The 23241-nt window shown below is 38.2% G+C and overlaps 1 protein-coding gene across 1 annotated transcript in view; it reads left to right on the top strand.

Annotated features, from left to right (window-relative positions):
* NFXL1 (nuclear transcription factor, X-box binding like 1) overlaps positions 1-23241 on the top strand; it is a 63495-nt gene that overhangs the window by 5427 nt on the left and 34827 nt on the right. The window contains exons 4-15 of the mRNA XM_089525195.1: positions 1002-1135; positions 3519-3697; positions 5008-5169; positions 5576-5676; positions 6868-6982; positions 7472-7596; positions 9310-9432; positions 9667-9757; positions 11294-11414; positions 14688-14847; positions 15552-15643; positions 19763-19784. Of these exons, the coding sequence (XP_089381321.1) occupies positions 1002-1135; positions 3519-3697; positions 5008-5169; positions 5576-5676; positions 6868-6982; positions 7472-7596; positions 9310-9432; positions 9667-9757; positions 11294-11414; positions 14688-14847; positions 15552-15643; positions 19763-19784 (1425 nt within the window). The remainder of the gene's footprint in view (positions 1-1001; positions 1136-3518; positions 3698-5007; positions 5170-5575; positions 5677-6867; positions 6983-7471; positions 7597-9309; positions 9433-9666; positions 9758-11293; positions 11415-14687; positions 14848-15551; positions 15644-19762; positions 19785-23241) is intronic.

Genomic DNA, 23241 nt, shown 5'->3' with positions numbered 1-23241 from the left:
TGCTGCAGCTCCCGCGCGAAGCAAATGGCGGTGGCGGGGAAGCGCCGCAAAGCGGCGGTTTATATCCCGCCTTGGATTTACCTTACTCTCCAAAGATAGAGGGCAAATGTACTTAGGCTTCCACCTTTGGACACTCTTTAAATAGTGTGACACGGATTCAGTGATACAGATTCAGTGCGTTTGTCTTCTTGCTAGGTGTGGCCAGCTAATTCAGCTAGTGAGTGATGCTGCCTCAAGAATCTTTAGAGTCTTCCAGCTTTAATATCTTGTTACATTTATGTGGGAAATCTTCAATAAACTTCCGACTTGTTTTGCCATGAGACTTTCTGCTGCTGTTTAATTGACAATCTCTATTAGCAAAATTGCCATTTATGTTATATTATTGGTGCAGTGCTTGCTTGCTTGTTGTCCCACTTTTCCAACCCCGGATCAGAAGCAATCCTGATCAGAACAAGACATGTTCTGAAAGGGTCAGGTCAAGGGTTTTTTACCACGCCAGCCCTGTTCTCGCAGGAAATTAAAATGGCAACATACTGCTTTGCAGCCATCCATCATCGCACCTCAGTCAGCCGCATGACCAAGGTTGCTATCCCATCGCACACGTGTCCTTAATTCTCCTTAACCCCACTTCCTTGTCTTTCCCTACCCAGCATGCCTTTAGGGATTTTTTTGTTTTTGTTTTCCCCCCTTTTACACAAAAGAAAGAAAATAAACCGGGGCGGGGGGGGGGGGGGACCAGGCTGCTTTTGAATAGCAAGGGCAATAGTACATGAGGGTGAAGGGGACATTGTGACGCCACGTGACTTGAAATCGTGCAACTGTCCCAGGAGCGACGTTTCATACCAGAGGACTGGCACAATTGCCAGGTTATGAGTTTCCTCTGTGAATGAAAAGGGACACGTTGGGGACAGGGCAAGAAGCATGTATATATAATAATAAATGTCATATGTTCAGTCAACAGATTTGCTAGTAAGGGCTTCTGATCTATCTTTGTCTTTTAGGTCTGGAGTTGCTCTGGATGTTTCTGCATATTTCACATGCCGTGCATTCAGAAGTGGGCAAAGGATAGCCTTTTCCTAATATCCTCTCCCTTGACAGATGATGATTTTGGAAAAAAGGATTATCCATGGCCATGGTAGGCTTTTCGGGTTTTATTTTGAAAGCTCCTTTATGTGGTGGAAAAACTAAGCAACAGCTTTAGAAAGAAGGGTGGGTACAGCTATCAAGCTGGAAAAAGAATGCTATGATGTTGCTTTGGCAAAATAGTTTTCATATTGAAGTATTCCTGACTAATCCAATCTATATTGTGTGTCTCTAGTAGGCATAAACCGCATCAAAATCAGGATTCTGCTCATTTTTATTCACTTTATCAGATAATATTTACAAAGGCTCCACTACAGTTCAAAGACAGTTGCCTCATTGCATCCCACTTATAATTATTTTTACTGACTTTTTTAGAATATTGGAAACGGCACACTGATGTATTTAAATAGCTGTTATGTTGAAGTTTGTTTGCAGAGCATAAGATGTTACCCTATGTTATGCTTGCTATTCATAACATGCATTTTAGAAAATGCCTGGATGGGTTAGGCTCTTGTGTTCTCTTCTTAATAGTTTCTGTTGCCCAACCTATTAAACATAGTGAAATTCAAATGGTCACTGGTACAATAGGGTAAGAGTGCTGGATTTATGCAGGTCACATATACAGCCATACTTTTTTCGTATCCCTGCTCTTCCCTCCACCTCTATTATTATTATTATTATTATTATTATTATTATTATTATTTATATAGTAGATTTGCACAGCGCTGTACATACAAACAATAAAATAGATAAGAGTAAACCTGCCCATGGCATACAATCTAAGAACTATCCCCCTCCCTTTTAAATTGGGCAAAAAAAAAATGTTTGAAAATGAATGCCTGAAAGCTCAGTCACTGCTTCCAGAGGCATCCATGAATGGTCCCCCAGTTCTCCTGGCCTAAATTTGCCCAAAGGGATCTGAATGTCTGTGACTGAAAATGGAGTGACATGAGGATGAAAATTGACTCATACCACAGTTGCTCACCTTGCAATAGAGCAGTGCTTCTTAAACTATCTGATGTGGCGACCAGCAGGACTCCCCCTCCCTAACGTGCCAGGGACCAGCACCATATTTGTGTCCAAAGCCTATGACAGTTTGTTTATTTCCTGGAAACTTTCCAAAGACTAGCAGCTGATGGTTTGGGGACCCACATTGGTCCAAAGTCCACCATGTGAGTAGAATTACAATTCAACATATTGTTATGCTGAGGAACAACCTTTTCTGGAATTAGTGCATTAGTATATGGTATTCATGCAGTGGTTTCTAAGAGCTCTACATCCAAATCTTGTGTACTTCAGTTGAAGTTTACTGAGCTTTTCATGAGTGGCAGTCCTTGCATGAAAGAATATCTACTTGCAAGAGTTTCCAGAGGTGTGGGAGGGGATAAATTATTTTGCTTAACTTCCACCAGTTTAGTCTTCCACTGTCCTCTTACATATTCCCTGTCGTCCTCCTGTACCTTAGGTAGAAATCCATTTACAAAGGTTCTGGAATCACTGGGAACAAACATTGCACACATTTGCACTGCAAGCCCTGATTAATTATTTTGGTGTCTGTGAAGGATGCTTCACAACTGGTTGTGCTGATCAGTGGGTTCATGGTGGGAAGCATGACCAGTCTTCTTATCAATTCCTAAATGGAACAGGGAAACAAATTGTAGAAAATAAAACACGTAAATATTCATTATATTAAAAAAATGAATTAAATTTCTTCCCTCATTCACAGTTCCCAAAATCCTATTCAGATTTTGTCTGACTGCCCTAACTTTGGTCGCCTCTCTTTCTCGCGGGAGCCGCCTCTCTTTCTCGCGTAGCAGCGCTGTAGCAACCAAATTGTATGGCGTGGCTACGCAAAAAAAGGACCGTTAAAAAGCAGCTCCTTTTTGCGCCACCGCAAACAGCTGGCGGCGGCGCAGCTCCATCTGGAGGCCGTGCAGCAGTGACGTCATTGCTACGCGCGCCATCTATTTGGCACCACACAGCGAGGATGCCCTCATCATATGCGAGGGGAGTGTGGGTGGGGCGCCCCTCACGCGTGACGAGGCTGTCGTTTGGGGCCCATCTGTACCAGGCCTTTGTTCCACATTCTTCCTATATGACTCTTTAGCTGACTGGAGTTTCTAGTTGACATCTCTTTTCCCTCGCAGGCCCAACTTCACAACATTCCCTGAACTGTGTTTGGCTGGGTCAAACCAGGCTTGCCCAGCTTCTCTCATCACCCTCATATTAGAGTTTTAGGCTTTGTTATTTGAGTTTTTGTATTGCCTGACTAACAGGTATGCCTTTTCATTTAAAAATGGGCATTTAGTATACTTGTTGGAATATTGTATGCGTGACTACCTCACTATTGGCTTAAGGTGTGATTGCAGTGGCATTGTATCCTTGACTTGAGCTTTGCTGAACTCTCCATTAATTTCCTCCCTTTCCGCTTTCAGCCCAAAGTGTAGGTTTGAGTACAAGCGTTCTGAAACTCCCTCTCGATACTACTGCTACTGTGGAAAAGTGGAAGATCCACCATTAGATCCCTGGCTAGTTCCCCATTCCTGTGGCCAAGTATGTGAGAGAAATTTCAAGCCTCCCTGTGGACACAAGTGCCTGCTGCTTTGTCACCCAGGTACATAATGTTGTTATTGCTTGTTAGCCAAGCTGACCTGAAAATGTAACTGTTTGAAAGCATGGGATAATGTAGATTTAAATTTTGCTGCATGTTGATAAACTAGTCTGTGCAGCTGATAGTAATATGAAACCCATAGTATGATAGTACTATGAAACCCTAACTATTAGTGAGGACTATTTTAATCTTAGTTTTTAGCTGCATCCATATCTACAGACTCATATGTGCACACAATATCTCCCCATTTTGTCCTCACAACACCATTGTGGATATTTATTTATTTTTTTTATATTTGATTTATATCCTGCCTTTCTCTCCGAAAAGAACTCAAGCCGGCTCACAAATAAAAAATCTAAAAACGTATTACAATGAAACAATTAAAAATATAATCTAAAAATATAAAACACAGACATTAAAACCACACTAAAACCATAATACCCACCCTATATAACAAACACCCAAGCCACCCCACGATTGTACATTAAAAGCTTGGATGAATAAAGCTGTTTTTGCTTGCTGACGAAAGGCCAGCAGGGAGGGAGCCAGCTTTGCTTCTTGTGGAAGGGCATTCTAGAGGGCAGGAACAGCCACCGAGAAGGCTCTCTCTCGTATCCTTACCAGATGAGTCTGTGATGGTGGCGGGACCAAGAAAAACCCTTCTCCTGAGGTTCTTAGGGCTGTAACAGGTTCATGTGGGGAGATGTGGTCTCTCAGATAGTCTGGACCAAAGCCGTGTGGGGCTTTATAGCTCATGACCAGCACTTTGAATTGTGGCTGGAAATGAACCAGTAGCCAGTGAAGCTGTTTCAGCAAGGGAGGTATATGGTCTCTATAACTACATAGTCCCAGTCAGCATTCTTGCTGAGGTATTTTGCACCTGCTGAAATTTCTGAACAGTTTCCAAAGGTAGCCCCATGTAGACTGCACTACAGTAGTCCAAACAGGGTGTAATCAAGGCATGTGGTACCGTCAAAAGGTAGTGACTGGCTGAGGTCATCTTGTTAGTGACATGGCAGACTTGGGATCTGAACATAATCCATTCTGTTGCATACACTGTAATGGTGAAGTGGGGAAGGTGTGGCCCATGGAACAAGTGCAGCTCTTGCAGACTTTGAACCCTATAGGCCCACCCAGATTTTTCAAGAATTCTGCTTCAGGCAGTTGGAGTCCCAAAAACACCAAATGGCACATATCAACTGAATATCAAACAAAACAGTGGTCAGAATTTGTGATATGACCCATCTCTGATGTAGTGGTGAAGTTGCTCAAGACAGCATTTATTATGTCATGCTCCTTTTTGGTCTCTTTAGGTCCTTGTCCACCTTGTCCAAAGATGATCACAGTAACCTGTTACTGTAAGAAGGCCAGGCCTGTGCCACGGAGATGCAGCACAAAGGAATGGTCATGCCAGTTGCCTTGTGGACGGAAATTGCCATGTGGACAACACAACTGTGAGAAACCTTGTCATCCAGGTAGATGTGGATGTGTGCAAAAGAAAGGTTTTCTTTTTAGATCATTTCTGTTTTACTGTTGCAGACCTGCCCCCTGTCCAGCACTCAGTTGTGGATTTCTTCCCTCACAATTTCTCTCTTGGATAATTGTTGATTAACAGATCACGCAAATAGCTTTTGGTGGGGTGTGAGTAATGCACTTTATCTTTATTGCTTTATCTCTTAATTGTTGTTATATTGTTTTAAATTACGGATGTTTAAAGATGACAGCTCATGTAATGTTTTTCATATTTAATTTTTGTATCATCAGAATTTAGTTGTATTTTTTTTAACCTTGTGGCAAGCACTTTGGTTACCTTGGTGGGAGAAGGGCAGGATATAAATTAAACAAATACGTTTCTAATCATTAACTCCGTCTTACTTTTAGGAGACTGTCAACCCTGCCCAAGAGTCAGTAAGCAAAGATGTGTCTGTGGTAGACAGGTAGCAGAAAGACTTTGTGCAAGTCCTTTATGGCATTGTGATCAGGTAAGTTGCCATGCTAATTTGTCATCAGCTATTTAAAGCTTTGCTTTGCAGGAAAAAGGAAAGCTTGCTAGGCTAACAAACAGAACAATGGTTTTAAATTGGGGAGGGCGGGGAGGACATTTTTATCCAAGTTTTTATGTCCAGCAACTCCATGTGAACATCTGATGCTTTCTGGTTGTCTTAAAAGCCACAACCTAGAAATGTTACTTTGAAAAACAACAATTCCTAGAATATCCCAACCAGCACAGCCATTGGTGAGAGTTGTTGTCTAAAAAGTAATTTTTTAAAAGTCTGTCACAACTTAGTTGGAGTTATGTGTTAGCACAAGCAAGATAAACAGCTGTCTCCAGAATCACTTGCTGAATATGTGTGAAGAGCAAAACAGAAAGGAAGGGGGAAAGCAGATTAACCTGGCATGTTGAAAAAAACAAATTGATAGGTTTTGCCTATAGGTTTTTTGGTGGTGTAGGAACCTATGCCTATTCTGTCCATATTATTTCTACCTCTAGAACCAAAGTTTCCATTAAAGAAGTAAAACCCAGGAACACATCTACTTTCTTAACAGAGGTATACATGTAGTGTATTAGGTCAGAAAAGGGTCTTACACTATATTTCACTAAACATGATGCAGCAAAGCAGAAGTGATGTGCTCTTATTGTGAGCGGATTAACCTTATTGAGAGGAAACCAATGTTTTGTCAATTGACTTAGAAGTGGAATTCATTGAAGACAGTAAGTACCCCCCAGTACTTTAGGAGTATGCTTTCTTTTACTTTTGGGCCTTGAACTGCCAACCTTCTAATCTTCTGATCATCAGAACTGGCATCTTAGCAACCACATCCCAGTATTGGGATGTAGCGTACTATTATATCCTACAGTTCTTTGGAATTCTTATTGGTATCAGTAAATACTGCACACTTAAAGCCATTTTTAAAAAAATCTTAGTGCATGCAGGTAAACATCTGAAGATTAGCCAACGTAATCAAACCTCTTGGGTTTTGTTTTGTTTTTGTTCCTGAAAAGGATCATGCAACTTTAAAAAGGTTTATTCTGAAAAAAATAAAATTACTTTCTACCAGAATGTGGTTTACATATTACTTAATTCTTCTGGGAGAAGTCAGCTTTTTTCTTTCTTGCATTCTGTGGAATTTCAATATTTACTTAATACGGCAATTCCTTCACTTGCCACCAGGTTTGTGGTAAAACATTGCCTTGCGGCTATCATGCCTGTGAACAAGTTTGTCATGGTGGCTCCTGTGGAGAATGTCCTCGATCTGGGAAACGGTCTTGTCCATGTGGAAAATCCAGTAAGTCTTTTGTTTCTTTGCAGCCTATTTTAAACTGACATGCATCCACTTAAACAAAATAGTTAAGCATCTTAAAACTGAAATGATCCAAACTGCATTAAGAAACAGACTGATTACAGGGGAAACCTACAATACATAATGGTTAAATGCTTATGCTTTGTTGCTGTTGTTATATGTCCTCTAATAATTTCAGACTTATGATGACTCTGAGGTGCCTTATGATGACTCTTAAAGTGCCTTGGCAAGATTTGTTTTTTTAAGGGGAGGGAGGCGTTTTTGTCTCCGTCTAAGGCTTACATTTGCTTATTTAAAGGTTGCTACAAGTGATAGACACAAGTCCTATGTGGCTTTGTTAAATTAAATCATAGATGTAAATATCCTTATCTTGATATATCACCTTTTTTAATGAAACACATGAGAATGTAGCTTACTCTTTTCAGCTACAAATTATATAACACCACTTTAATAGTTGTTTTGATTTCTACTTAGAATTTTCTCTACCATGTACGGAGGATGTGCCTACTTGTGGAGACAGCTGCAACAAAGTTCTTGAATGTGGCATTCATAGATGTTCCCAGCGCTGCCACAGAGGCCCCTGTGAAATCTGTAGACAGGTTAGTGTTTCTTTGTCAGTTTAGTCATGTGCTTTTTAAATGTTTCTGTTATTTTAGTGCTTCTGGAATTGTTTATTTCTGTCCTTTCCCTTTCTGGACCCACAAGAATCCTATCTGCAGTGCTTCTTACCGTTTCTCAAGCAAACTGAAACAAAAAAAAAATGTAGAGCTTCTGGTTTCTTTTTTTTTTCAAATCCAGCAAACTGCATGTACAGTTTGTGCTATGTTACATGAAGTATTTTGGATCAGTGTGTAGGAGCACACATACAAATGTATGAGGCTGCTTTAGAATATTTTGTTTCTTTGGTATATGTTCAAAATTTCCTTTTTAAAACCATTTCACAAACAACTACACTTCAGAGAAGCTTAGTAACTGTAGTACTGGGTGGAGGAGAGTCATGAGAAAGGAGCATATAAACAGTTTTTAATGATACTACTACAGACCGCAGGTGAATGAGAATGCTCAACAAAATAATAATAAAATCAACACACACAAAAAGTTGCCTAGCTGCCTTCTCTATTCCCAGTGTTGTCTATCTTCTCTACTTTGTGGTTTCTTTACCAGATGATACAAATTTGCTTCTCCATAATATTGACTTCCAGTTGCAGGAAAAGACACATTCTCAATTTTACCTTTTCTGAAAGTGGTGACTTTTCCAACTCCCTTTCATTTCCTCTTATTATTTTGTGGCTTTGTCTCTTTTTAGGCTGAGTTCATTCAAATTGTAAATGAGTTAATTTCTAAACCATCTTTCTCCAGGCTGCAAGTCTTACTGTGCTGTTTATCCACACAATAAAAAATATTGCTGTACATAGAAAATTCAAAGAATAGTTTTAGCCTAGCTTTTCTGTTGAAATTATCAAGTTTTAAGTGCTGTGATTTTGTGCATGGAGGTATCTTCTTTTCCTTCCCTATTCTCTTCCCTTTTCTCTCCTTTCTTACCTCTCTTTTCCTATTGACAGCTATCTCCCCTATTGTTTTTCTACTTTATTCTGCCTCATTTCTTCCTATTCCTTTTTTCATTTCTTTTGCTATGGAAATATATTAAAAATAAGTTAAAATAAAAATATAACATGCATTTTTGCACTTTCCTGTTTCCCTTACTTGACTTCCCACTTTAGGTTTCAGATGTTATAGCTCATTTTCTTTCTTCTCCCCTTACCTGAATTGCTTTTTTGTTTCATTACAAAACAAATACTTTCCCTTTTGACATTCCTCATGTGTACTTGGTGCTGGAATACATAATCCAGTTTTTATCATTCTGGAATCTCAGGGAAACTGCTTGAAAAACCCTGACTTGCACAACTTCTAAATTAGGTAAAAGTAGATATAACATTCTGTAATGGGATTGTGAGAGACATTTAATAATTTTCATAAAGGCTTCCAGTGCAACCTTAAAGGGGCCAGAGTGAATTCAGTTGTTAATTTCTGTGGAAATTTACTCCATTTTTTTTCACCCTTATTACAGTGGTCTGTGAGAAGACTTGTGTCTGTACACAAGTTACAGTCAGTGAAACTATTTGTTTCAGCTTCTTACACAGCTTATCATAATAAATCCATCAGATCTTTTTAAGCTGCTTTCTTTTCCCTTTCTTGGGATATTTGATTAGCTGAGTAACTCCATGAACTTTGTGATCAATTATATACTTTAATGTCAGTGTGAGTAATTTATATCTCTTACCCTTTGTTTCTTTCCTTCTGTATCTTGAAAGGAAGTTGAGAAACAGTGCCGCTGTGGAAAGCATATAAAGCAGATGCCCTGCCATAAGCCATACCTTTGTGAAACAAAGTGTACAAAAATTCGTGACTGTCAAAAACACCAGTGCAAGAGGAAGGCAAGTGTTAAACATATATCAGTACTATATTTTAGCAGAATCACCCCAATGATATATATCATCTTATAATGTGGGCTATTTAGCTGTTCCTTTTTGAAACAATTGATCTGTGAATGATTAAAAAAAGATCAGTTGTTTTTGGGTTTTGTACTGCATTTTTATTCACAGAAAGAAATTAGATTACTTCCAGCCGTACCATGTTATTATATTTCAAGACATTTGTGTTTGTTACAGTGCTGTCCTGGAAATTGCCCAGCATGTGATCAAGTTTGTGGAAGAACTTTGGGATGTCGGAATCACAAGTGTCCTTCAGTCTGCCACAGAGGTCAGAAATCCAGAAAGCCTTCTTTATAACCTTTTAACCTACAATAAACTTTAACTTTTTATGTTATTAAATTGGAACTTTGTTTGCATTTGTAATGGAAAACATGTTGTTCACAAGCTTTAATTATAATTAAGTATTTTTGTTTTTAAACATGTGTTTATTAATTTTAATACACATTACAAAGTGTACACATTACAAAATACACATTATACACTATTCACCCATACCTACTAGACACATTACAAAATTATAACTGCCCACCTTCTTATAACCCTAAACACAAAATACTTTTGATTTCTTGGCCTTCAAACTGAAAACTATAAATATACTAACCTCTTCTTCTTAATTTTTACATAGTTTCAGATAGTCATCTAGCTGTCTTTTCTTTTTCTCACAGTCTTCAATACTCAGAACCCTGGAGAATCAAATCTAGTTGTTTTTTTAAAGCCTATCATTTGTGATAAAAGAATGTATACAGCGGAAAGATGACAACAGTGTAAATTACAGTGTAAGAGACAGTGAAAAACCACACTGGATCTGATGTTGATCAATCTTCATTATTTGAGTTCATCACTGCTTTTTAAGCCATTGTTCCAGGTTATTAATATGGAATATGAAAGAACATGAAGGATCAAGTGAAACATTGCTTAGCACTTGTCATGCTGACGAGAACTGTGTGTATAACTATGTATAAATCAGTTGCTGTCCTTTGACATATGAAATTCCTGTTTGGGATAGAGGTTTTCCATGCCTGGTAAAAAGACTGACCAAATTCCTTTTTCTCTTATTATCCATCCCACCGTACTTCCAGTTTTCATACTACATGAGCATATTTGTGTTTCTTCAAAGTTGTTTAAGGTGAACAAATGGTGAATCTTTGTGTAGGCAAAGGAAAGATTTACACTCTGCCATTTGATTTTTAAAAAATATTCCTTATAAATGTCAGAAAATTTATGTCGTCTTCTGACCTTTCAGAAAGAAAAAAGAGGCAATATCTCTTTTATTGTATGAAATCATGACTACAGATAGCACATTCTAGGTGTTGTGCTTTGATCCATCCAAAATTACAGAAATTCACAGTACTGTTCTGACTTGTAATTCAACAGATCTGGCAATTTATTTTTTAGGTCATGTAGCTTGTATACAGTTGGCCCTCCATTTTTGCAGGGGATTTGTTCCAGATCCCTCCCCCCTGCAAAAACGGAGGCTCGTGCATATTCAAGCCCCATAGGCTTAGATGGGGCACGTGCCTGCAAGTGCACGCAGACATGCACCATGGGAGTGCTCCCTATTGGAAACATGGGCAACTGTATATAAATAAGTAAGTAAGTTAGTCAGAATTCTGAATGAATACTTTCACATTGTACTCAAAATGCTGATTCTCTTATATAATTGCTGCATTAGATATATTTGTAACTGTAGAGTAATTCTAGTGGTTTTGATGGCTTCTCCAGTAAATGGTGTTTTATATATATATATATATATATATATATATATATATATATAGTGTATTTATATTATTTTTGTTAATTTTAGGTAGCTGCTATCCATGTCCTGAAACTGTAGATGTGAAGTGCAATTGTGGCAAAACTGTTCTCAAAGTACCTTGTGGTAGAGAACGTACCACCAAACCCCCCAGGTGCAAAGAACTATGCAGGTTAGTATAAAGAACAGTATTTCTACAGTTGTATCTTCATGCAATAGAAAGGTTGGGATGCAGCCAGCAAAAAGGTGTGCCCAGTGATGTAAGTGTGTCCAAAATAATTTTTGATTCTTCCCTTTTGAGCGCCATATCTCTATTGCACACCTCAAACTGTTTTGGAAACTAACTTTTATTTTCAAAACAATTTGTTCTGAGGCAGAGTAATAACCTCCAAATACACAGCCTCTCTACAGGTCCCAACCAAGGTTCTTGTCTATCATTTTTAGATGATTTTTATGTATACCTTTATTTTTCATAGCAGTGTGGAACTACTTAAAACATGTGAATCACTTGGCTTTTAAACTGAGTTTGCTGTATTTTTCACTGAAAATGTACCACATGCAGAATTCATATCTTTAAATTTGATTTATTTCAGTCTGAATGGCCAATGGGAAGGAGGCTGTATCAATTGGTTATACATGGTGATTCAGGAAAATACGATGCAAAAGTAAAGCTGTTCTTACTCAGTTTTACCCCATTATTTTTGAATCACCCAGTATTAAGGAATAGTATCACTAAAGAGTACAGGTGATAACACAATTAACACAATCAAGGAGAGCTTATTTATTTGATTTTTTTGTAAAATGACTGGATTTCATTTGAAAAGATTTCTGGAATGGCCTATGTTATAATAATTAAAAACAAGGCAGTCCTTGCCCACAGGCTTTCAGTCTAAAAAAGACATGAACACATAAGGAGAAGGGAATGGAAAGGAAGGGAAAAGACAGAATAAATAGTCACTGAGAGAGGCTGGCAGAACAGCCTTGCTTCTTTTCTCTCTATTGCATCCTGTATGGTATGGCTGCTAGTGGTGGCAGCTGAGGGAAGAGCATAATGGAGCATCTCATTTACTTTAGCAGATTATGAATTATGCAATGGTCTCAGTTCATCCCTGGGACACCTGAAAGGGCTTCTCAGCTCTGTTGCAGTTGTGAAGCACTCACCTGATATTATCTACACCCTGCTGGTGTTTTTGGAGCTCTTAGTGACAGTTGATACCATCAGTCCTTCTGGAATGCCTGGGGTATTTGGGAATCAGAGGCACTGTGCTTCAGGGATTCTGGCCCTATCTCTTGAATAGGTTCCAGATGGTGGTGCTTGGAGATAGCTACTCCTCAAAAAAGGAGCTGTGTTTATGATATATCACAAGGTGCTATTCTCTCCCCTACTGGAAGAGATCATCCAGAGGCTGGGGTAGGGAACTCTCAGTATGCTGATAACACCCAAATATATTTATCCATGTCTTCAAAAACAGTCTGGGCTAAGGATAGTGTGTCTCCTCTGAATGAATGCCTGGAGGAGGTAATGGATTAGATGAAGGAAAACAAATTGAAGCTGAATCCAGAGAGGTCAAAGGTGCTTAACGTCCAGGATCCTAACCTGGTTTTCAAGGTGTACCAGCCAGTCCTGGATGCAGTTATACTCCCCCCTGAAAGACTGTGCACCCTGGGATTGCTTCTGGATCTGTTGCTCCAAATGACATCTACGACCCTTCCAAGATCTGGAGGACCTAAAGATGGTAGTTCACACAACTGATAACCTCAAAGCTGGACTATTGCAATTTGGGCTACCTCTGCACCAACTTTTGAAACTTCAGTTAGTTCAAAACATGGCAATCTGATTGATTATTGACTGCCAGTGAGTTCCTGCAGATAAAATGCAGGTTTATCACTTCCCCTGTTTTTCTTTGGCGGTAATTTAGAAAATGGATGGCAAATGGGGTGGATTTAATTCATTTAAGATGAGTGACTAGTGATTTTATGGAAAAAACAATTTGAGAACATAAAGGAATAGAGGAAAAGTCTGTGAATTTATTTTTGTAATGAGCATATGCTTCATAATAACTTGTCAAATCACAGAGTTACAGTATGAAAACAAAACCTGGAGTATAGTGTTGGAATCCATCTATTTTGATTGTGATTTGATGGCATCTTCTGCTTTGTTTTGTTTTGTTTTGTTTTTGCTTTCCAGTAGATGGAGCCACAAAAACAAAGCATATCCTTGGCAGCCTATAAAGGTTTTGAGAGAGATGTAGTACAGTGGATAGTATGGCCCCTGGACTGTCTGCATTAGTCCATTCATGCTCTATTTTATTGGCTGCAACAGATCTTGTCAGATAATATTTAATTTAACACAGCAGATACTACACACATTTCAAAATTAAGGCTATGTGGGTACATCATCCTATGCTTTTTATTGTAAAATAATTGAACAATTGTATGTTTCAGTTGCTTTTTAATACTCATTTCTTTAAGTATCTGTATTAAAATATGATTTCCTTGGTAAAAGACATCCAGACCCATTACAGACCGCCCAAAAGGGGCGGTCTCGGGCCGCTGCCGGTTGCAGCGCGGAGGTAACAGGGTAAGGGGCGTCTAGAAGAGACGCCCCTTTTTCAAAATGGGACGTCCTAAGGACGTCCCTTATGGCAGTGTGTAACGCACCCCAGTTAGTTTACAGCTGCTACGTTCTGTGCAATATTGACAAGATTTCTCTGGACCTGAGGAGGGGTGCTAATAGCGGATTTCTTGGATTTGATTGAAAGCATTGCTGCACATTGAAACTAACCTGATGGATCTTAGCAACAAAAAATTGAAATATGATCACCATGAAGCATTGCTTACTGTCATACACATTGTTTCTTCTAATCCATAAACAAGCAATATGATAGAAAACTGTGCAGTGAATCAGATAAAACAATGCCCATAACTAAATTAAAAACACAGATTTAAGCACAAAGCAGCAGATAGAAAATAAATTAACGCAGTAATTTTAACACGTGTGTGTGTGTGTGTGTGTGTGTGTCCGTCCCAGGTTGTTTCTCAGGAACAAAAGACCCAGTAGTGAGGAGGCTATATCAGTCTGTCCTGGTATAAAGTTAAATGTTGGTGGAGCCATTGAAAAGGCACTTTCTCAAGCTTCTACCAAATACACACCAGATATTGTCACAGAGAGAAAACAGCCACTCCAGAAGATAGGAGAAGGCATTCCTTAGTGTAGCCTGGTGCCATGCTGCTCGGGGCTTTATTGCGTTGTACCTTGGAATAGTACCTTCTGGGGTTTGTTATGGATAACAGTCTATTATTAATATATTTTTAATTTTGTTTTGTCATGCTTTGTTAACCACTTTGGGCTAATCTGTATAGAAAAGCAATATCTAAACCAAGCATTTATGACTATATTTGTTACTGAAATCATTTTAGTAAGTCTTGATTGTTCTTTTTCTAGGCAGCTGCCTACTTGCCATCATCCTAGTCGGGAGAAACACAGTTGCCACTTTGGGCCTTGTCCGCCTTGCCATCAGCCCTGCAAGAAGATCTTAGAAAAGTGTAGACACTTGTGCCCTGTTGCTTGCCATGATGAAGCATTAGTGAAGCAAACTGGCTTGGTAAGAGATTACCCAGTTGGGTCTTAAGATACTAATGCAGTGCTTATTAGGAAGAAATGGAAGGGGATATTTTTCAAGTAACCTTGGAACAATTGAACAGCTTAAAAGAAAGATGTTACAGATATTTCTTAACTGAAAAATTAAGAGAGGCATTTTCTTCCCAATCAGTCTGTAATTTTTTATCCCCCCCAATAATTTGGTAACCTGTGACTCTTTTACACCCAGATGTAGTCTTCAGTTCTAGTCAGTATTTAATCATGCTACCTTTATCCCTGAATAACAAAGTAAGAGATGAAAAATTGTGCCAATGTGAATAATCTGAAGTTGGGGAATCAAGTAATGGAGGCTGTGACCCGCACATTTATTTTTTCATATTTACACACAAAATCCCTTTCTTGTACTGCCAAGCTCTTTCCTCTGTTCCTTGACACAAAATAATAAATAAAAAATAAGAATGTTCCTGCTTGTCAATATACTTTTTAATAATGACTTTCAAACATCAGGAGTTTAATCTTCTCTGAATGGGGTATACATTGAACTGACAGAGGGTTTTATACTCAGAGTTGAAATGTCCTGAACAACAGCTATTTGCATAACGAGTAGACTAATTCTGGACTTAAGTATAGTTTGTTCACGTCAGCAGTATCAGTTTCCATAATAAATGCTGTATATCAGCTTAATGTTAAAATATTCTTGCTTCTTAGCATCAGCCTGCTGGGCCTTGGGAACAGGCAGTCGAGCCTGCCTTTATTCAGACAGCATTACCATGTCCTCCATGTCTGGTCCCTATTCCAACGTGAGTATGAAAATATGGTTTGAAACATCACATTTCCTTGCATTTTTGTTTCATTATTTTGACTGCACCGGAACATATGTTATTGTAACTTGGATTTTGTTTAAATGAAAGAAGGTATTTCAAAGAGAAATTTAGAACAGTCAAAATAGCCAACACATCCCTGGTTAGTGGTCCACAGTCCAGCACATGCATAGACTGCTTAGCTCTGCATCATTAAAATTTGCTCTGCCATTTTTGACAGTGGGCACATTCAACTGAAGGTATTCTAGAGCACAAGGATGCTAGTACTCTGGCATAGTTTCCATCCTTAAAATAATGGAGCTTGTGCAAAAGAACAAATGGATTGATCACTTCCATTGAAAGTTCCTGAACTATGTGTGCAGTTCAGCTTTATTGGATTGTTTTTTCCCCCAACAGCTTTTTTTCATGCTTGTTGAATTACATCTGCAATTTCTCTCTTGAGAAATACATGATTTATTTTGGGCTTAATTACAAATATTGAAAGCCCAATGATATGATCTTTAGATCTATTTTATGTCTAATAATGATATTGACATGTACGTTCCATGTCATACATCCCACTGATGGATTTGAAAACCCCAAAATACAATTAAAACACAAAAGCAAATTTAAAACATAATTGAAACAAATCATTAAAAAGAAGTAGCTGCAGTAGTCAATACTAGCAACCCAGATTAACCCCTGTAATTTATGTTTAGTGCCAAATGTTGAGAATATTGATGGTCATGTGACATGTTAAATGGCTATCTTCCTCAGGTGACATCACTTCTGTCTTAACCCAGCTTAAAAAATCTGTCTCAGTAATAAGATCTTTTCCTGCCTGTGGAATATAGGCGAAGGCAGGGGGGCGGGGGAGCAGCCTACCTTTCCTTGATGGGAATTCCAGAGCCTGAGAGTAACTACTGAAAATACTCTCTCTTGTATCTCCCTCCTGCTAGTAAACATCTGAGGGTTATGGGATTGAGAGAAGGGCCCCTCTGGGTGCAGGTCATTTGAGACAGCCAGGTTTCAAGTTATATAGTACTTTATAAATCATGTCCACCACTTTGCATTATGCTTGGAAGCAAATGTTACCAATGAAGTTGTTGTGACAAAGAATCACATGCTTTTTGTAACTGCACCCTGTCCATGGCATTCAGGAGCAGCTGGAGTTTCCAGACACTTTTCAGAAACAGTTCTATGTAAAGTGAATTATAGAAATGCAATGAAGTAACTAAAGCCTTTGTTATCATGGCCAGGTGTGGACACAGCTGGCACTCTATGTACACTATGCTATGTACACTATCAGCCAGTACCTTGTATATTCAATTTTAGCCAGTACCTTGTATATTTTAGCCAGTACCTTGTATATTCAATTTTAGGCTGAATTCCAATATAGACCCTGAACTATGAGTCTTAGGGGTTATCCAGATGTTGTTTTTGTTAGCGCAACTAAGGTCCAAAACGCACTGCAGAAATAATCCAGTTTGAGACCATTCAGTGCTAGAGAATACTGGGAACTGTAGTTTATTGTGACACCAGAGCTCTCTGACAGAGAAGGCTAAATGTCTCACAAAACTACAGTTCCCAGAATTCATTAGCATTGATCCAGGGCAGTTAAAGTGTTTTCAAACTGCATTATTTCTACAGTGTGTTTTGGACCTATGCAGATAATCTCACTCATGCATTCTGATTTTATTGTTCAAACTGTTTTTTATTGGAACTATATCTCTGCACATCTCTGTGAGTTCTGTTGCTCACATGTGTTAGCACTGCGTATAAGGATGGAGTCAACAATGCAGATGTATTTGAACACGTTGAAGGCATGCAGAGCTTTACCCTGGCTTATCCTGGGTCTGTTCGCATCGGTTGTTCACGCAGCCGACAATGTGAATCTTTCCGAAGAAGTGGGGAAAAAACCTGAAATTGATTATCCCGGATTTTGCAGGTTTTTTTTAGTAGCCCCCCTCCTTCAAACTTACTCGGATGCTTTCGAAAAGCATGTGAGCAACAAAGATTCAACCCATATTCTACTGGGATTATTTTCACCATCTGTATACCCCCTTGATTGAATCACTGTTGCACTGTGTATTTTTTTTTTTTACTGACTCATGAAAACTTTTGATTAAGCTTTGCCCTCATCCATTATTTGCCCTGGATGGGGGCAGGTAGAACTAGAAGAGTCTCCCTGGTTATTAATGAGATAAATATTCTGTAAGAGTTGGATGTCAGCACACTGCTGTCATCAAACCTCATAACTTCAAATGATCTCTTACAGAGCCTTCATGTATATGTTATAAGTAGCCTGTGAGAAAGATGGAAGCCTGTGTGCTGCCAAAGTTCTTGCATCCTACTATGGTTCCTATGGACTTTTAATGCTTTCAAGGTTCTGAACTCTTCCTGATTTTCAACATTTTTGAAAATTAAAAAAATTAGCATCTACACAGAAGCTGCAAAGTGAAGTATCCATTACCAATAAAATTTATATATCCAGTAAGGTTTATGAACACCTTACAGGTGGTCCAAAATCCAATAGGAGAATGTTTCTCCAGTTCAAAGTAAACGTCAGCCATCAGGATGACCAAAATAGTCTGTCAGAGATCTGAAGCCAGGTGGAAATTCATATGAACAACCTATCTTGTTCAGACACAACAGGATCTGATGCCACTACATGCTTTAACACCTCGTCCAAGATTTGAGCATTGGGGACTATCTGGAAAATATCTGTTACTATGGCCTTCAGTCAGGATATTTTACCAGAGGTCTTATTACCCATTCTTTTAGACACAATGTAACAATGATCTTATTGCTAACGGCTGAACATCGCCTGTCTTATTGCACTGAGCCACTTTTATAAAGTAATAAAAGAGAAAACTTTAGTAATGAAAAAATATTTATTAAGATACTTGAAGTTAGCATGCCTTCAGCAGGACTGTTTCTTTGTCAGAGCAAAACATTATTTAGTGTAAAGTGTGGTTCCTGTTGTTGAAAGGGCGTTTTACTTTCCTGGATGATTATTTATAGCTCAAATACACAGTTGTTACCCATTAGCTGTGGGAGATCCAAGTGTCCTCATTTCATTTCACATTTCAACATACTGTAGTTAAATCCCATTGTCTTGTACTGTGAAAGCAAGGGCTGGTCAGTGTCAGCATTTCATTTCCCAGGAAATGAGTGGTGTGCAAGACTGACAGTGGTTTCTTTAGCAAATTAATAGTCTTGTAAACCAATTAAAATTTTTTCTAGCTGATTGATTGCCTTTTAATTTGCTTGAATTGCAAATTACTAGTCTCTCATGATAGATATTATTTAACTAAACAAAATTATCTAATTCCTCTTTTTTTCCAGGCCCCACTTATTTGGACACTGTCTTGTATTAGCAGGATTATCTCCTGACCCCTTTCCCCATCTGATTATTCTATGGTAGGAGGTGACAGCAAGATAGTGGGGCTCAGAGCTATGTGTGATCTCTAGCTTGTCCTTCGCCCCTTAAACTTGTTTGCTGTGGTGTAGTTGAGAAGTCAGCCTTGCCAATGTGTGAGGCCAAACCTGAGCTAGATAGATAGATAGATAGATAGATAGATAGATAGATAGATAGAGAGAGAGAGAGAGAGAGTGGTGGGGGTACCACTGGATCCAAATTCAAGGTTACATTGACAGAAGAGGAAGGAGAAATGATCAGGCAAAGTTCGAGTGACATAATTGGAGGGCAGTGTGTATGAGTATGATTTAGCTCATATATGACCTTAAAAGTTATTTGGCAAATTTTGGGAGAAACAATTTGATTTTCCAGTTATGAAACTCACTATGGTGAAGGGATGGGCCAGTCACTCTATCAGTACTTAAAGTTCATTAAACAAGGAACTTATTATTGGAAAGAAAAATTAATTAATGCGTCCTTTATGGTGTAGCAAATGACTTAAAAATAAACTAATGCTCTCTCAGTCTTGTCAGTTTAATAAACTAAGAATTTAACTGATCTACTGACTTTAAGCCAATCAAATCTGGCAGTCGTGGAGCACATGCAGCACCTGATTGACTGCTGGATTTCTTGTGACTGATTTATTCAAGAAGTAATATTCAAATTATTTGACCTTTTCCTTTCTTGCTTATTTGCAGGCAATGCCTTGGGAAACACGAGGTGAGTCATGATAGCATCATCCTGTGGTATAAATCTGAAGCATGCATAATTTGGTTTTGATAAAAGGTTTAAAAAGTGAAGCTTTCACATTTAACTCATCTGAGATTAGTTTTATTTGCAACTGCAAATATTCTCCTTTTCAGCTAAAAACCACAGACTGTTTTTCATTTGAGATCTCCTGACATTTCCATCAGGAGAAGATTGAAAAATTGTTTCAGAAAATTTATAAAAGTGAACTCTGAATTCATCTTGATGAAGCATTAAACTTTTGACATTACATTTCAAGCCGTTTGGAATGCTGGTGAAACGCTCTTCTGTTCGCATTTACTAGGATGAGTTAAGTTGAGCTTTTTGTTTTATAGAGCTTTAATACTTTATGGCTTTTCCAAAAATTTTGGAGATGTTTAAATAATCTCTTCCTCTTCAGTTTATATTGCTGTCTTAATGCATTTTGTGGCTGTTTTTAAGAACATCTGCATATTAAATTTTGAAAACATACTTTACATGTGATGGTAAAGTAGACTGAGGTCTCCAGTTGTAATGTGCTAGTTATTATGATTTGCAACTGAACACTGCAGTGTGAGGCCTGTTGTAATCAGTGAGGGAGACAAGTAAATTGTGTGAAGTTTCTTTTAACATTCTGTAGTGTAAATGAACAAAAAAGCATGCTGCTGTCTTTAATTAATTAATAATAATATGTTGGGTTACAAAACATTGAATATCGAAGTGGCTTTATGCGTTTTGTACACAGGAAGTTGGGGATCTGTGCCCAGTAAGTACATTATTAAAATACTGAAAAGAAGACACAGTGGGCCCTTGGTATCCGCTGGCGTTTGGTTCCAGGACCCCTGTGGATAACAAAACCTGTGGATGCTCAAGTCCCATTCACTCCAATGGTATAACAAAATGGTGTCTCTTATATAAAATGGAAAAAATCAAGGTTTGCTATTTGGAATTTATGCTTTTTCTGAATATTTTCAAGCTGTGGATGCTTGAATCCGTGAATAAATAATCAGTGGATAAGGAGGGCCAGCTGTATTTCACTTTACTGTTAACTCAGAAGCTATGTCAGGCCTTTAACTATTACTTGTTCTGACTTATAATAGCCACTGAAGCCTAAAAGTTTTCACTTTTATGTGTATACAAAGTTAATCAAAAATTTATGAATCAAGGACCAGTTGCACAGAATAGTAATAAACAAATGAAACCTGTAACACAATATTGCAGTGTATCCTTCCATCTTATATTGGATAGTGCATCCTTCCATCTGCAGTGTATCCTTCCATCTCCTATTTGTTCCCCAGCCCATTTAACTACCAGTCTATTTTCTGTGGCTATTGACTATATTCTCTGTTCCCACTGGGCTGTTTCTTGTTTTTATTGTTTTTGTGCTCTTAAGTGTTTTAAACATTTTTTGGTTTCTTCTTGTTCCTCACTAGTCTGGTTTTGGCATTACTCATAAGTGGAATTGTCTGTGAGAAGGAGTGATAGATTTGACTCCAAGTGTTGCGGCATAACAGAAAAGGATAGGAATTTAAGTGATTAGTAACAGTTCCATAAAGTTATGCACTCTGTTAAGATTCACACGTATGATTCCATGATGTCCCATAGAAATTCACTGATAGCCTACTTAATCTAATTTAATACCAATTCAGACAATAGTTTTCTTCCAGGCCTATGGGTTATAATCCCAGGAATATGATATGGCTTTGTCAATTTGTTGATTAAATAAATAAATAAATAAATGATTGGGTCACATCTTTTATTATTATTATGTTTATTATGTTTATTTATACCCTGCCTTCTTCCCACTACAGGGACTCAAGGCAGCTTTAAAAGCATACTTTTGATATTATTGGCTAGCGTATGGGCCTCAAATAAAACATTTATCCTCTTTATTCACGTCATGCAGTGCCCTATACTTTTCCCTGAGTCGTTTGAAAAAATGCCTAACCGAAACCTTTTTTAAAATGGTGACTGGTAACTTCTTAGTGGGATAGTCTTGTAAAAGTCACATTGTATAAGAGGCTTAAGATAAATTTGTTTGTTATAGAAAATACCACCTGGGTTGCAAGATGAATACAGGAAAAATTGGTTTGACTTCCAAAAAATGACATTCATGTAGAAAAGTATCGGACATTCAAAACGGCCCTGGATGAAGAATTCTATCAAGGAGAAAAATCCCTATGTTTAATACAAGGCAATAGATAGGCCCAGTAATATAAATAAAAACCAAGAAAGTCAGGTTCACCTTCCGTAAATGGAAGTTGCATCCTCTTTAATGAAATCAGAGGTGGTGAGGAACCCCACATACATTTATGTGGTGGTCCCTCATACCGTTTGATTTCTTTGAAGAAGACACAGCTTCTGTTTAAGGAAGATGAACTTGGCTTTCTCGACCCTACATTTTTTAAACTTAATACATTCTTGAAGATATTTTACAGGTTTTTAAAGAGAGATTCCTCTTTTAAGCTATGCATAAACTTAACCTAAGATATCTAAATAATTTACATTATCCTAACAGCTCAAATGTAAAGGTGTTCATCTATCCAAATGAAAAGAGACCACAGTAATAAATTTATCAAAATGTACCATAATAAGATAGGAAGCATCTCTAAGGCGTAATATTCCAAGCAAAGTGGTAATGCAGTATCGGAAATGGCAAGCAGAACTTCTCTTAGAATAAATTTTAATGTTTCCAAGCTTTGCCCACATGTAAAAAACAAAACAGAAACCCTGTTTTACAACTGAAACATTTTCCAATACAAATATTACCTAAGGATTTGTCTGCTGTACTTGTTCTTTATTTGGAGGAAGTACTTAATGGGACAAGTGTCTTATGTTATTTCTGTGTATCTATAGAGCAGTGATGGCGAACCTATGGCACACATGCCAGAGGTGGCACTCAGAGCCCTCTCTGTGGACACATGTGCCGTCGCCCCAGCACAGCGTTTGCCAGAGTTTGTTACTAGAAAGCCAGAGGGATGTGGCACTTTGCAATAAATATGTTCTGAAAATGGCTGTGATTGAATTTTAATTTAAATACATGAACTGAACCATTCATGACAAGAGTGGGCAACATGCATCTCTACACAGAGTCCTAGTACTGCCCCACTTCCAATTTATTTACTAAAGAAGTGGGAACATCTTCTGGGGCTATGTGAACAAATTTATTGCATAGGGAAGGTTTAACCTCTTCTAAGTTGGGAAGGCTTCAGAATTGGGTTTTGATCACTTTGTGTTTGGAATAAAAGACCTCTGCTGCTTATAAAGAAAGGCAGCCAGAGGGCATCTAAAATGAAGTGTACCTGTATTTGCCCTCTTTGCTCACCCAGAGGTGCGGGTGGGGGAGCTTTTTGATTTACAAAAATAAAAATAAGTGGGAGCACAAGGGAGGTGCGCCTCTCCCACTGGACTTGCTCAAGCTGTCTAAGGAGATTATTGTATGCACTTTATC

Source organism: Sceloporus occidentalis, unplaced genomic scaffold (assembly GCF_023333645.1).
Source record: "Sceloporus occidentalis isolate IW3139 unplaced genomic scaffold, rSceOcc1.0.p SCAF_5, whole genome shotgun sequence".
NCBI lineage: Eukaryota > Metazoa > Chordata > Lepidosauria > Squamata > Phrynosomatidae > Sceloporus > Sceloporus occidentalis.
Note: the sequence above shows the minus strand (reverse complement) of the source record. Positions and strands in the feature narration are given on the sequence as shown.